We start from the raw sequence: 12,812 nt of genomic DNA, 5'->3' as shown, positions 1-12,812 counted from the left end.
TGAATTAGAAAGCCAAGCAAAGAATAAGCTTTGTGTCTTGGCCAAAACCAAACAGGGGAAGTTAGGAACAGATACATTTTGTATGGCTTAAGTAAGACTAATAATTTATTCCGCTTTATAAACTTGTGCTGCTCATCAAACATCATTTTCAATTCACATTGCAAAATTTTAGCCAAAAAAAATATCATAAATGGAGCGGGAGAGGAAAAACCCTAGAAATATGAAATTTGAGTATGTTTTGCCTTCCTCTTGGTGGACAGAGACCGCTGATTCCCATTGTCTGCTCATTGATGTTCCAGGTATCCTTATATACATATATTTTTAATTTTATAATGTCTCATCATAAATTGAAAAAAAAAGATAAATATTACAAGTAAATTTCCTCTTCACTGAAATTACATCATATTCTCATTACTTGTATGGTTTTAGAAGATGTTACCCAAATGAGTTTGTTATAAATCAAAATAACTTCCATCACAATATTTTTTTTTCTCAGATATTTGTGTTAAACATGAAGAAAATAACAATAATTGGCTATAGAAATAAGTATCTTTGCCTGGACTTGACAATGAACTAAGCAGGCTTCCAGATTAGACAGTTCTTTTTTTCTTTTTCTTTTTCCAACCACACAACGAATATGTGCTTCGAAGCATTGAAAAGAAAGGGCACAAGTTTTAGCCATCTTTCTGGATTCCTTTGGATTACCACAATAGAAATAGTGCAAGGCAACTGAGTTGATGACGTGAGTGAATTCCCATCAATATTTTTGAAGATTGAAGACTAGTTTATTTCAGTTCATATCTCACCATAACATCAAAAACTAGAAAAATAAAATTGAAGATTGTTAATTGAGTTTCAAATGTTGTGCTCCTACATCTTTGAACTAAAACACAACCCTTGATCTGAAAATTTGATGGCTCCTGATGTGCAAGGATTCAAGAAGGAGGAAGTGAGGATTCGAGCCGATGCCCACGACCACGTCATAGTGAGCGGAGAAAGGCAGGCCAACGACAACACAATCCTACATTTCGAGCAGGCATACAAGGTACCAGAAGGTTGCAACATAGAGGAAACCAATGCCATCTTAGAGGATGAGACCTACTATGTAATCATACCCAAGAAACACGTTGACAACTCGATCTTGACCTCAGTTCAACAAGACAGCACCACGTCTGATGGCGTAGTAGATACCGCCAACAACGATGATTCTAACCAGAACCACGAAGAAACGCCCAAGGGAGAGAGGCCCGACAGCAGTTTCCTGCAGAGACTGTCGAGGATGATCAAGACCAAGAGATGCCTTGTTTTGACAACTTTACTAGCATTTTCATTAGGAGTTTTTGTATCTCAGCGTTACCAGTCGACTCCACAGGTTGAATATGAAACATCTCAATAAAGATTTCATTATTTTGTTATGTTGTTGAACATTTTGTTTTGATCAGTTAAGCAAAACAAGGTTAAAGGCTTGTGTGTGAGTGAGTGTTGGTTTTCTGATAAGGGCCTAATTTCTGAACAGAAGGAGAGAAAGAAAAGAGCAGCAGACGACGAATAGAAAGGGAGAGTCTTGAATTGCAGAGCTAAGAATATCCCACGAAAGCAGCATCGGATTGAGGAACTTTTTATCTTGCAAGGATCAGATTCCAAAACAAGTCCACTTCTTGTAAGTGTAGGATATATGAAATGAAGCTGGACATGCCACAAAAAATTTGCAGTGTGTGTAAGCTTGAAGCCACAAAAGAATCAAAGAATATTAGCCATATCTCACTATGAAATTCCAAAGCGAATGCATTATTATTTAGCAATATAGTGTTGAGGCTACATTATTTTTTAATCTTCTCTGCTAATCAACACTCAATCAGGAGAAAAATGCACCAATCATCATTATCTTGGCTAATTCTTTAAATCCTTCATCACTGCACAAGTGCAGTTTATTTGGAATCTAATGACAAAAGTGGAAAACGTCAACTTAAACATCAAGAACACAAAAAGACGCACACTAATGAGTAATGACTGATAAAATTCAAACTAAATCCCATTAATCTGAAACTGCACTAAATCAACACAACAATCACAGTTTAGCACACAACCCGATCCAAAATAATTTCACTGACACAAAACTAGCTCGAAAGCTGCAATTTTGACAAGGGGTTTCGAACCTGAAGAAAAAAGAAGATGCTTTCCCACCACTTTTTCTTCAAAATGTTGCTGGAAACTTTTGACAAAAAGGAGGTGCGAGATCATGTGGCAACCATGATTTAGTCAATTACCCTACACACAAAAATGCACAGTAGCTAAAAAAATCAGTTATTCTAGAAGAATATATGCCCTGCCTTTGAGTCGAAAGTGCAAAAACAGAGCATTTTGATACATGTCACGAAATCGAAACAGAGCAAAGCTAGTTTGCAGTTATGTTAATCAAAGAATAATCTTTTTTGCTGTTGTAGCATTATAATATCCTTAAAAAAAGTGATATCAAATGAAATAGAGTGGGATTTGTTTTAGTCTAAAAATACGGAAGTGTGTGTGGGGGCATAACTTGAGACAAAATCCAAGTCTGTAATGGCAGCCTTTCCCAATTCAACAAAGCAAACGTAGTTATAAACACTTAAACATATACATAATTTTTTAATGAGTAGCATTAAGAAATAATGCAGTAGTGTAAACAGGAAGATTTTTATTGAGGACCCAAAACCATAAAGGAGGTGCGAAACGAAAAGTGGGAGGATAAAATATGAAAAAAGTGAGAAAACTTCATATGAGAGAATGGAATCCAATCTCTCTCACTACGCACGCACGCACAGTGCACAAAACAAAATACTAACTGTCACATTCCACAACACTCCACCGCCAAAACATTCACAGCTAGAAAAGATCTCTCGAAAGAAGAAAAAAATAACAAGATAAACCCCAAAAAAATAAAACAGCACAAAACCAGGCATTAAGCTATTTCTCCAATCCCAAAAAGATAAAAACAAACGAGTATTCAAAGTTAAGGCAGCCTCAAAAGCTATGAGCCCATAGCAATGTCGTCGGACCAACAACCGCCAGCCGCCCTCCGACCAGCCCAATCCGCCTGCCACCGTCCCGGAAACTCATTGTGGAGGTTATCGAGGCGCGAGACCTCCTCCCCAAGGACGGGCAGGGAAGCTCCAGCCCGTATGTCGTCGCCGATTTCGACGGCCAGAAGCGGCGGACTTCCACGGTGCCGAGGAACCTCAATCCGGTGTGGAACGAGGTATTGGATTTCGTGGTTTCGGACCCCAAGACGATGGATTACGAGGAGCTGAACGTGGAGGTTTTCAATGATAAGAAGCTCAGCAATGGCAATGCGAGGAAGAATCATTTTCTGGGGAGAGTGAAATTGTATGGATCGCAGTTCGTCAAGAGAGGGGAAGAAGGATTGGTGTATTTTACGCTGGAGAAGAAGAGTGTGTTCAGTTGGATTAAAGGGGAATTAGGGTTGAAGATTTATTACTACGATGAGATTATGGAGGAGCAGCCTCCGCCGGCGCCTGAGGACCAACCTCCGCCACCGGCAGAGCAGCAGCAGCAACCACCGCCTCAGCTGCAACCGGAGGAGGTGATGAAGAAGCCGGTTTTTGTAGTTTCGGAAGATCAGCCGCCGCCGCCGATGGAGATGCGAGAACATTCACCTCCGATGATTAGGATTCACGAGCCGCGAGTTCATGAGCCGCCGCCGGACAATGCACCTCCGCCGGACAATATTCCGCCGCCTGGATTCTCGCCGGACATGCGAAGGATGCAGATGGGGGGCAACGGCATGCCCGGCCCCATGGCAGGAGAGAGAGTGAAGGTACTACGACGGCCGGGGAACGGAGATTACTCGCCGAGGATTATCGCCGGGAAATTCAAAGGAGACACGTCGGAGAGGATTCAGGCTTTCGATTTAGTCGAGCCGATGCAGTATCTGTTCGTGAGAATAGTGAAAGGCCGCGGGCTCAGCCCTAGCGAAAATCCGCACGTGAGAGTCCGAACCTCGGGACATTTCGTGCGAACGAAGCCGGCCGTTCCTCCGCCGGGCGGCGATTCAGCCAGCCCGGAGTGGAATCAGGTCTTCGCCCTAGGTCACAACAAGGACGCCGCCGCGAGTTCCACTCTGGAGATCTCAGTATGGGACGGCGCGTCGGAGCGGTTCCTCGGCGGCGTCTGCTTCGATCTCTCCGACGTGCCGGTGCGCGACCCGCCGGACAGCCCCCTCGCGCCGCAGTGGTACCACCTGGAGGGCGGCGCTGCTACCGGTGACGACCAGAGCCGAGTCTCCGGCGATTTGCAGCTGTCTGTGTGGATCGGCACGCAGGCGGACGACGCGTTCCCGGAGTCATGGAGCTCCGACGCGCCCCAGCCGTTCGTGTCGTACACGCGGCCGAAGGTGTACCAGTCGCCGAAGCTGTGGTACCTTCGCGTGACGGTTATCGAAGCTCAGGACCTCCACATAATGCCCAATTTACCCCCGCTCACCGCTCCCGAAATCCGGGTCAAGGGCCAGCTCGGGTTCCAATCGGTCCGGACCCGTAGAGGCTCCATGAACCACCACTCCTCCGCCTTCCACTGGAATGAAGATCTGATCTTCGTCGCCGGCGAGCCGCTCGAAGACAGCCTCATTTTACTAGTCGAAGATCGCACCGGAAAAGATCCGGTGCTTCTCGGGCACGTCCTAGTCCCCGTGGGGAGCATAGAGCAGCGCCTCGACGAGCGCCACGTGGTGGCCAAATGGTACAGCATGGAAGGCGGGCCCTACTCCGGCCGTCTCCACCTAAGGATGTGTTTGGAAGGCGGTTACCACGTTTTAGACGAAGCCGCGCATCTTTGCAGCGATTTCCGCCCCACCGCCAAACAGCTCTGGAAGCCGGCGGTGGGGATTCTGGAGCTCGGAATCCTCGGCGCCTAGAGGATTGCTCCCCATGAAATCCAAGGGCAACGGGAAAGGCTCCACCGACGCCTACTGCGTCGCCAAGTACGGGAAGAAATGGGTCCGCACCCGAACCGTCACGGACAGCTTCGACCCGAGATGGAACGAGCAGTACACATGGCAGGTCTACGACCCCTGCACGGTCATGACGATTGGCGTTTTCGACAACTGGCGCATGTTCGCCGAGGCCGGGGAGGACCGGCCCGATTGCCGGATAGGAAAAATCCGGATCCGGATCTCCACATTGGAGAGCAACAAGGTGTACATGAACTCCTATCCGCTGATGGTGCTGTCGCGGAGCGGGCTCAAGAAAATGGGCGAGATCGAGGTGGCCTGTTCGCTTCGCCTGCCCGTCGCTGCTGCCTGACACCTGCGGCGTCTATGGGCAGCCGTTGCTGCCGCGGATGCACTACCTCCGCCCCCTCGGGGTGGCTCAGCAGGAGGCGCTGCGCGGTGCAGCTACCAAAATGGTGGCCGCGTGGCTAACCCGCTCCGAGCCGCCGCTTGGGCCGGAGGTGGTGCGGTACATGTTGGATGCGGATTCGCATAGCTGGAGCATGCGGAAGAGCAAGGCTAATTGGTTTCGGATCGTGGCCGTGTTGGCTTGGGCAGTCGGGTTGGCGAAATGGTTGGACCATATCCGGAGATGGAGAAACCCGGTTACCACGGTTTTAGGTCCACATCCTTTACTTGGTTTTGGTATGGTATCCGGATCTGGTTGTCCCCACCGGGTTTCTCTACGTGTTTCTAATAGGCGTTTGGTACTACCGGTTCAAGCCCAAGATCCCGGCGGGTATGGATATCAAACTGTCGCAAGCAGATACAGTCGACCCAGACGAGCTGGACGAGGAGTTTGACACGCTGCCCAGCTCGAGGCCGCCCGAGCTGGTCCGGGTCAGGTACGACCGGTTGAGGATTTTGGCGGCAAGGGTCCAAACCGTGTTGGGCGATTTAGCGACCCAGGGGGAGCGGGTCCAAGCTCTAGTGAGCTGGAGGGACCCGCGGGCCACGAAAGTTGTTTATAGGAATGTGTCTCGTAATTACAATAGTTTTGTATGTGGTGCCGCCCAAGATGGTGGCGGTGGCCTTGGGGTTCTACTTCCTGCGGCACCCGATGTTCCGGGATCCGATGCCGCCGGCGAGTTTGAGCTTTTTCAGGAGGCTTCCCGGGCTGTCGGATAGGCTGTTGTAGGAATTTTGGAAAAGGGGCATGATGAATAACCTTGGAGGAAGTGAAAAGTGGAGAAATTTGTGGACTTTTTGAGTTGATTGACCCTGGACCTGGAGGAAACAAATTTCAAACTTGACGAGATTCTACTCTAATTTTTGTCCACTAAAGTATAGACAATTCAATTTTTCATTCTATTAGGCACTCGTGGTTTTTCACCTGTCCTGCAATAATAATCAAGCTTGGCTGGCCTACATGTTGCGAATATATCCAACTTTTTATTTTATTTAATTAATATAATAATGTTCATGTTATTAAATTAGCGGTAAGCTATGAAAATGTGCACTCATTGAAGATAAAAGAAGTGGTGGGATTATATCTATATGCCGAAATTTCGGTTGCGAATGCAAAAAAGTAGGAGATTGACATTGCTAATAGGCCGTTGGTTTCTGGTGTGATCTGGTCCACTGTTTCAGTTTGGCCAAGTATAAATAATCTGTGACATTCAGCTTCAATCATTTAATTAAAAATAAAAAAATCATCAAAGCCCCCAAATTAAGAGTATTCAGGTCTGTTCAATCTTTCTTTCCTCATAATGTATGTGTTGTTTGTTGTATCGCAATGAATCATCTTACATTTTCATTTCCATTTCCATTTCGCAGTGCATGCTGCCATACGCATGTGGCTTGCGCTGAAATTCGAATAAATAAATAAACATAAGATAAGAGAAACATGGCGCTGCAGCCAAAGAGCAGAAAATGCCTGAAAAGGAAGAGAAGGATGAGCTCGCGGGAGAGGACGAGGAAGACCAAGACGAAGACGAAGACGAGGAGACGACCACAGATACGCATTCAGACACGACGAAGAAGACTCCTTCTCAAGATTCGAAGGACATCTTGCAAAAATGATAGCCAACGAAAAGATTGAAATCTGAAGCAGATAATCAATCATCCCCTCTCTCTCCTGAACTTTTTGAATAAATTTCACTTTTATTAAAAAAAAAAAATCATCCCCTTTTACAGGCAGCAGCTCAGAATAAGAAGAAAACAATGCAATTGTAAATACCAAATTATGCTAGAAACATTATGTATATTACAGAACAATCTTACTGTACAATATATATCTTTACCAAACTCATGTGCACTGTGCAATTCTTCAAACAGAGGAATAAAAACAGTATATCAAAATGCAGACAAGTAATCGACAAAATGAGAGAACTAGATGATACAATTGAACACCGAGAAAATGTCTTTTGATGCAGCGCTGACGTTAAGGTGGAAGCTGGGAAGCCTGAAGAAGGCCGTCACGAATCTGGGCTGCCACATCACGGACATGGCCTGGTCCGTGTGGGATGAAGACGGAGGATGACTTGGAGTGGGCGCCAATCTCCTTCATCGTGTCAAAGTATTGGGTGACGAGGACCATGTCCATGACATCCTTGGCAGTGGTCCCAGGCACGTTCACGGAGAACCCCAGCACGCTGTCCCTCAGACCATCCACAATCGCCTGGCGCTGACGGGCTATGCCCACACCCGCCAGGTACTTGGCCTCTGCCTCGCCCTCGGCTCTCTTGATCTGCAGAATCTTTTCAGCTTCTGCTTTCTCATTTGCAGCCACCCTCATCCTAGCAGCTGGTAATGCCAGAATAGATTTACAAATTAGAACTACATTTCAAGTTTATCTAAGTTTTTAGACATAGATAGTAACATAAAACCAGTCTCCACACTCTCTACCTGCATTGATCTCATTCATAGCTCTCTTAACATGCTCGTCCGGCTCTATATCAACAATCAGCGTCTGCACGATCTCATAATCCATAGGCCGACATAGCCTGCAATCAACAACTTAACAATTTAGATACTACACACAGTTCATTTCAATCAGCAGCAAAGGCATCACTGCAGAAGTGGCTTTACCTTCTCAAGTTCATCTTCAACGGCCTTAGCAATAGTCGTTTTTCTGCTCAAAAGCATCATCAAGGTTGAGTTTTGGGACACTGGCTCTGATCACTGGACAGTTGGAAACGACATAAACACATTCAGATCAGACAATGAGCCACAACGACACTCACTAGTGATGAATCGACTTAGTAAATCAAATATCTATGCCATGAACCATAATATTCGAGCAAGAGAGCAAAAATCTACCATCAAACACATAGGCCTGAATCTGGCTCCTCGTGTTGGTGAGCTTGTAAAACGCGTCGTTAGCCTTATCAGCAATGGCGCGGTACTGCACCGATGCCACCACATTCACAAACACGTTGTCCTGATAGAATAGACAGCCATCACATAGTTTTGTAAGCATTGATCTCATTGACTAACTGTCCACAATAACCATATCTATTATGCACTAAGCTTCAATCTTGCTATAAGCATCCAAATACATTAAATATTTTTCCATCTTTTTAATAAAGTGAAATGAAAGTCGACCAAAAGATTTGACAAACCTTGGTCTTGGTCTCACACTTGACATCCAACTGCTGCAGTCGAAGAGAGAGATGGCCAGCCATCTGGCTTCCAAGAAACCAAGGCAAACAGTGGCAGCCTGGCTCAAGAACTTCATCAAATTTCCCAAATCGCTCCTTGATCGCAACGGTGGATTGGTCCACTTGAATACAGCACAATAAATTTCCCATTTTCCTACACAAATTTACAGCCAAAACCATCAAATTTTCACTGCTTTGACAACATTTAATTTATCAGAATTAGGTTCGATGAAATCACACAAGATGCAGTTTTTAGAAAAGGGTCAACCACCAATTGCAAGAATTCCACCCAGGCAAATTGATGCAATAGTAAGTGACTGGACACAATCAAGCAAACACATTTACAGTTCGAGATTTTTTTCTTTCTTTCAAGAATTCAACCTTGAGAATCATGGGATTACCCTAGAGTCAATACAAAATCACAAATTCAGCAAAAAACAAGTTAAAGAGAAGAAGACTTACAGCTCGTATCAGGGTCTAGAGAGAGAGAGAGAGAGAGAGGTGGGAATTTGCACTCATATATAATACAAGGGCGTGCTACTTGCCGGCGCGGATGGCTGCCTAATTTGTAACATCTTCAATTCGTGACATATAATCGCAAAGGTTGAACAATTTTTCTTTTAGGCACGAATTTTAAAGATAGTATTTTATTTGTTAAATATAATAGGTAAAAAGTTGAATAAATGAAAAAAAAAATTATATAAATAATACTTAAATTTCACAGGACAATCCAAAAAAAAAAAAAATATTACTCAAATTTCGTACAACGAAGGGAGTACCAATTTAAAACTCTACAATATATTTTTGATTAGTCGGATGCAGTCTTATAAATTTACATTAGTTTACAGAAAAATCAGAAATTTACAGTATACTATATTAAGCTTAAAGATTGGAATTCTTGGTTTGTCCGTAATTTGGGATATAGTTGAATAATCAATCTGTATTTTGCGAGGATAAGATATTTTTTCGTTATTTAGCTGTATTTAATGATGAAGAAATGGATTTTGGGATTCTTTTTTCTACAATTCGGAGTTATAGATTTGTCTGTACTAATGTAGTGTATGCATTATTTAGTCAGTCGCAATCAAGATACTGCCAATTTTATAATTTATTCTTATTTTTTTATTAGGTTTGTTGTTTTAATCCTGCCCCAACTAAGACAAATTGTCGCAATACATAATAAGTTGGTATCTAATACGGTTACAAATATTAGTTTCAGAATTTTGCCCTAAGAATTTGAGGTAAAAAAGCAAATAAAAATAAATAAATATAAAACTAGAGTCACTACTTATTACTTTGATATTAATAAACTTTTTTTTTTTTCCTCATAACTCTATCAGTTTGAATTTTTTCCACGTTACGGGCTCATTGGTACATGGAGATAATATGTCATTTTGCTGGGTCCCGGAGGACCACTGAACTGATGTATGAGAGGAAATACACCAGTAAACTATTTTCGAAATTTCTTTTGCAAAACTGAAGTTAGTATCAAAACTGATACTGAAGTGAGTTGACAGAAGTGATTAGGGCTGTAAACGAGCCGAGCCGAATACTAGCAGGCTCGAGCTCGGCTCGTTTAAATATTCGGGTGTTCGAGCTTCGGCTCGAGCTCGATTCGAGCTTTTATCTTGATGATCGAGCTCGGCTCGTCACCCACTTAACAAGCTAGAGCTCGATTCGAGTTCGGCTCGGGTGATGCTCGATAATGTCGAATTCGAGCTTGAGCTCGAGCTCGGCTCGTTAGATGTTCGTATATATGATGTTCAAGCTCGAATTTGTTATAAATTTAAGAAAATCTTCTTAATTAATATGTTACTCGAGCTCGAGTTCGACTCGTCTAAGGCTCGTGTACTAACTCGTTTGAAGGTTCGACTGAAGGTTCGTGAACAGGCTCGCGAACATGTTCGCGAACAATCGAATTCGAATATGTTCGCGAGCTCAACGAACCGAGCACTAGTCAGGTTCGAGCTTGGCTCGATAAAAATTTTGAGCTCGAAATCAGGCTCGAGCTCGGCTCGTTTATTATCGAATCGAGCTCCGAACGAGTTTTTTTCGAGCCGAATCTCGAATAGCTTGCGAGTAGCTCTGTTCATTTACAGCCCTAGAAGTGATCAGTATAAAACAAGATCAGTTAAGAATGGGCGTAGACTAATATTGATAGTGTTACAGTATTTTAACTCTAGTATGAAGAACGCGTCGACACACTGATAGTTCACTTAGGGTTTCAGTCTTTTCAGTTGGGAATCAGAGAAGTTTTAGAAATCTTACTGACACTTGAAGCGTAAACGATTTTTAAGAAATAGCCTTTAATAAAGTTAATTTGAGATTAAGTAATTTAAAAAGTATCATTAACACTGCCCCTACAAATTTACTTTTATTCCACTTACACTTGTTATAACAACTTTCTTAAACTTCGTGCCGAACCCCAAATGAGATTTTTTTTTTCATGGACTGAGGGAGTAATATTTAAATTAATAGAAATGATTTTTTTATTATCAGTCAATTTAACTCGTAAATGATGATATGATATTTTTATATTTTAAAAAATAATAAATATATCGTGCTCTATACAAGGGTCCTAATTTATTCGAAATTTTAGTTTTGAAAATTATAAACTTGAGTTGAAAGTCAATATATCATGTGAAATTGTGAAGGGTTCAAACTTGAAAGAATTAAATGGGAGGTATTTAGAGTCGACTTGGCAAAGTCAATCAGAAATACAAATGAGAAATTTACAGTAAATTGCGTTAATCTTATCATAATGATATGTGGGCCAATGGGCCTGGCGTGGAGAAAACGAATGTCACTACTGCTCATGAAATTCAAGGAAATTGTTTTGTATTGTTTTAATGTTGAGACGTTGACAATTTCTCTTTATTGGAATTTGGATAAATACTAGCCCACTAGGTACCAAGTTTCGCTCGAAAGAAAAAAAAAAAATACTAGGTAGCTAGTACCAACTAAAATTGTGGATTTAATATTATATTCCTTCCATCGTTCGTAAATAAAATTCCATTTGTCCACAAAAAATAGTTTTAAAAGGAGATGACACCAATTTTAATGAAAATAATTTTATTTATTGTGAGTGAAGAAAAAATTTTATTTAAAAAATAATGTAAATAATAATTGTATTGTGAGTACAAAATAAGACTCATTATGTAATAAATAGTTTTAAAAATAGAAATGGATTAACTTTTGTGGACATCCCAAAAAACAACTATTTTTTGTTGATGGAGGGGGTATTTATAGAAGAGGATGACGCAAATTTTAATAAAAATAATTAAATATATTATAAATAGAGAAATAATTAGTTAATTATATTGTGAGTGTAGAACTACCTTCATATGATAGAATATGTAAATAATTGATATATTCATAATAATATATTGTGAAATAATTAATAAATTATTTTTTTGTGAATTTTTTTTTCATAATAATATGTTGTGTAGCATGCGGAATAAATAAAAAAAATTAGGAATATTCAAAAATAATAAAAATAAACTATTTTTTAGAAATGTACCAAATAATAAAAATAAATTATTTTTTATATATTAAATGGTATTGGAATTTGTATCTCGTTTCTTGTTTGGGATAAGATTACATGTTGTATTAATTGTCTATAAATATGTAAACATCTTATCAATATCTTTTCTTGGTCACAAGATATATTATGATTTTTTATCTTTTGAAATTCGGTCCAAATTAAATTTAGGCCATGCTCAATTTTACATGAAACTCGAAAATTAATTATGTGACAATTTAAAATTCGCAACTCCGTTTAAATCTATATTTTAAAATATTAATTTTCGTCTTCTACACAGGATTGAATGTGATCTAAATTATAATTTGGCTTAAATTTCAAAAAATTAAAAATTCACGTACTTTTAATCCAAAAATAATATTAATTAAAAATTAAAATTTAAATATGATTACGTATTTATAACAATTAGTCCTTATCTATTTGTGAAATAAGTATTTTTAGAGCACTCCCAGCAGAAATCCCAAAATTATGCTCTTATATTCCTCCCTAAAGCTTCCCTATTTAATTTTAGGATCTCGATTTTATAAATGCATACATCAGATCTCCTATTTTCTACATAAAAACAATAATTATGTGTGGGTCCTACTAATTATAAACTTAAAATAAATTTAGGGTGGGTGTAAATTTAAGATTGAATTTAGGTAGATGTAAAAAATTTTGTGGGCCCCATCCAATTTAGGGGATC

The 12,812-nt window shown here is 41.0% G+C and overlaps 3 protein-coding genes and 1 long non-coding RNA gene across 5 annotated transcripts; 2 read left to right on the top strand and 2 right to left on the bottom strand.

The window, feature by feature from the left end:
* Positions 1 to 47: 47 nt before the first annotated feature.
* LOC131021285 (inactive protein RESTRICTED TEV MOVEMENT 2-like) lies at positions 48 to 1,631 on the top strand. Its single transcript, XM_057950411.1, has 3 exons — positions 48 to 299; positions 933 to 1,372; positions 1,517 to 1,631. The coding sequence occupies exons 1-3, from the start codon at positions 191 to 193 to the stop codon at positions 1,550 to 1,552; spliced, it is 585 nt and encodes a 194-aa protein (XP_057806394.1). The 5' UTR covers positions 48 to 190; the 3' UTR covers positions 1,553 to 1,631.
* Positions 764 to 2,498, bottom strand: LOC131021286 (uncharacterized). 2 transcript variants are annotated; one of them, XR_009100912.1, is made up of 2 exons: positions 2,157 to 2,498; positions 764 to 1,939 (listed from the first exon to the last, which is right to left on the bottom strand). It is a non-coding gene; the product is annotated as an uncharacterized LOC131021286 (long non-coding RNA). The 2 variants fall into 2 exon arrangements; XR_009100911.1 differs by having other exon boundaries at positions 764 to 1,686.
* Positions 2,499 to 2,627: 129 nt separating this feature from the next.
* LOC131021282 (protein QUIRKY) lies at positions 2,628 to 7,231 on the top strand. The gene is given in 6 exon segments (XM_057950407.1): positions 2,628 to 4,906; positions 4,908 to 5,264; positions 5,266 to 5,604; positions 5,606 to 5,941; positions 5,943 to 6,667; positions 6,761 to 7,231. Coding segments are annotated over 5 exon segments (2,850 nt in total). The 5' UTR covers positions 2,628 to 3,268; the 3' UTR covers positions 6,123 to 6,667; positions 6,761 to 7,231.
* Positions 7,135 to 8,758, bottom strand: LOC131021284 (hypersensitive-induced reaction 1 protein). The gene is given in 8 exon segments (XM_057950409.1): positions 7,135 to 7,381; positions 7,383 to 7,729; positions 7,832 to 7,910; positions 7,912 to 7,929; positions 8,015 to 8,047; positions 8,049 to 8,107; positions 8,246 to 8,366; positions 8,548 to 8,758. Coding segments are annotated over 8 exon segments (912 nt in total). The 5' UTR covers positions 8,737 to 8,758; the 3' UTR covers positions 7,135 to 7,315.
* Positions 8,759 to 12,812: the final 4,054 nt, after the last annotated feature.

Source organism: Salvia miltiorrhiza, chromosome 4 (assembly GCF_028751815.1).
Source record: "Salvia miltiorrhiza cultivar Shanhuang (shh) chromosome 4, IMPLAD_Smil_shh, whole genome shotgun sequence".
Classification (NCBI taxonomy): Eukaryota; Viridiplantae; Streptophyta; class Magnoliopsida; order Lamiales; family Lamiaceae; genus Salvia; species Salvia miltiorrhiza.
Note: the sequence above shows the minus strand (reverse complement) of the source record. Positions and strands in the feature narration are given on the sequence as shown.

Bases quoted from the DNA above. Each gene is read 5' to 3' on its own strand.
- LOC131021285 (XM_057950411.1), top strand. From the start codon at position 191: ATGGAGCGGGAGAGGAAAAACCCTAGAAATATGAAATTTGAGTATGTT. The intron at 300-932 runs GTATCCTTATAT...CTGATGTGCAAG, and splicing joins TCTGCTCATTGATGTTCCAG to GATTCAAGAAGGAGGAAGTG. The intron at 1,373-1,516 runs GTTGAATATGAA...ATTTCTGAACAG, and splicing joins GTTACCAGTCGACTCCACAG to AAGGAGAGAAAGAAAAGAGC.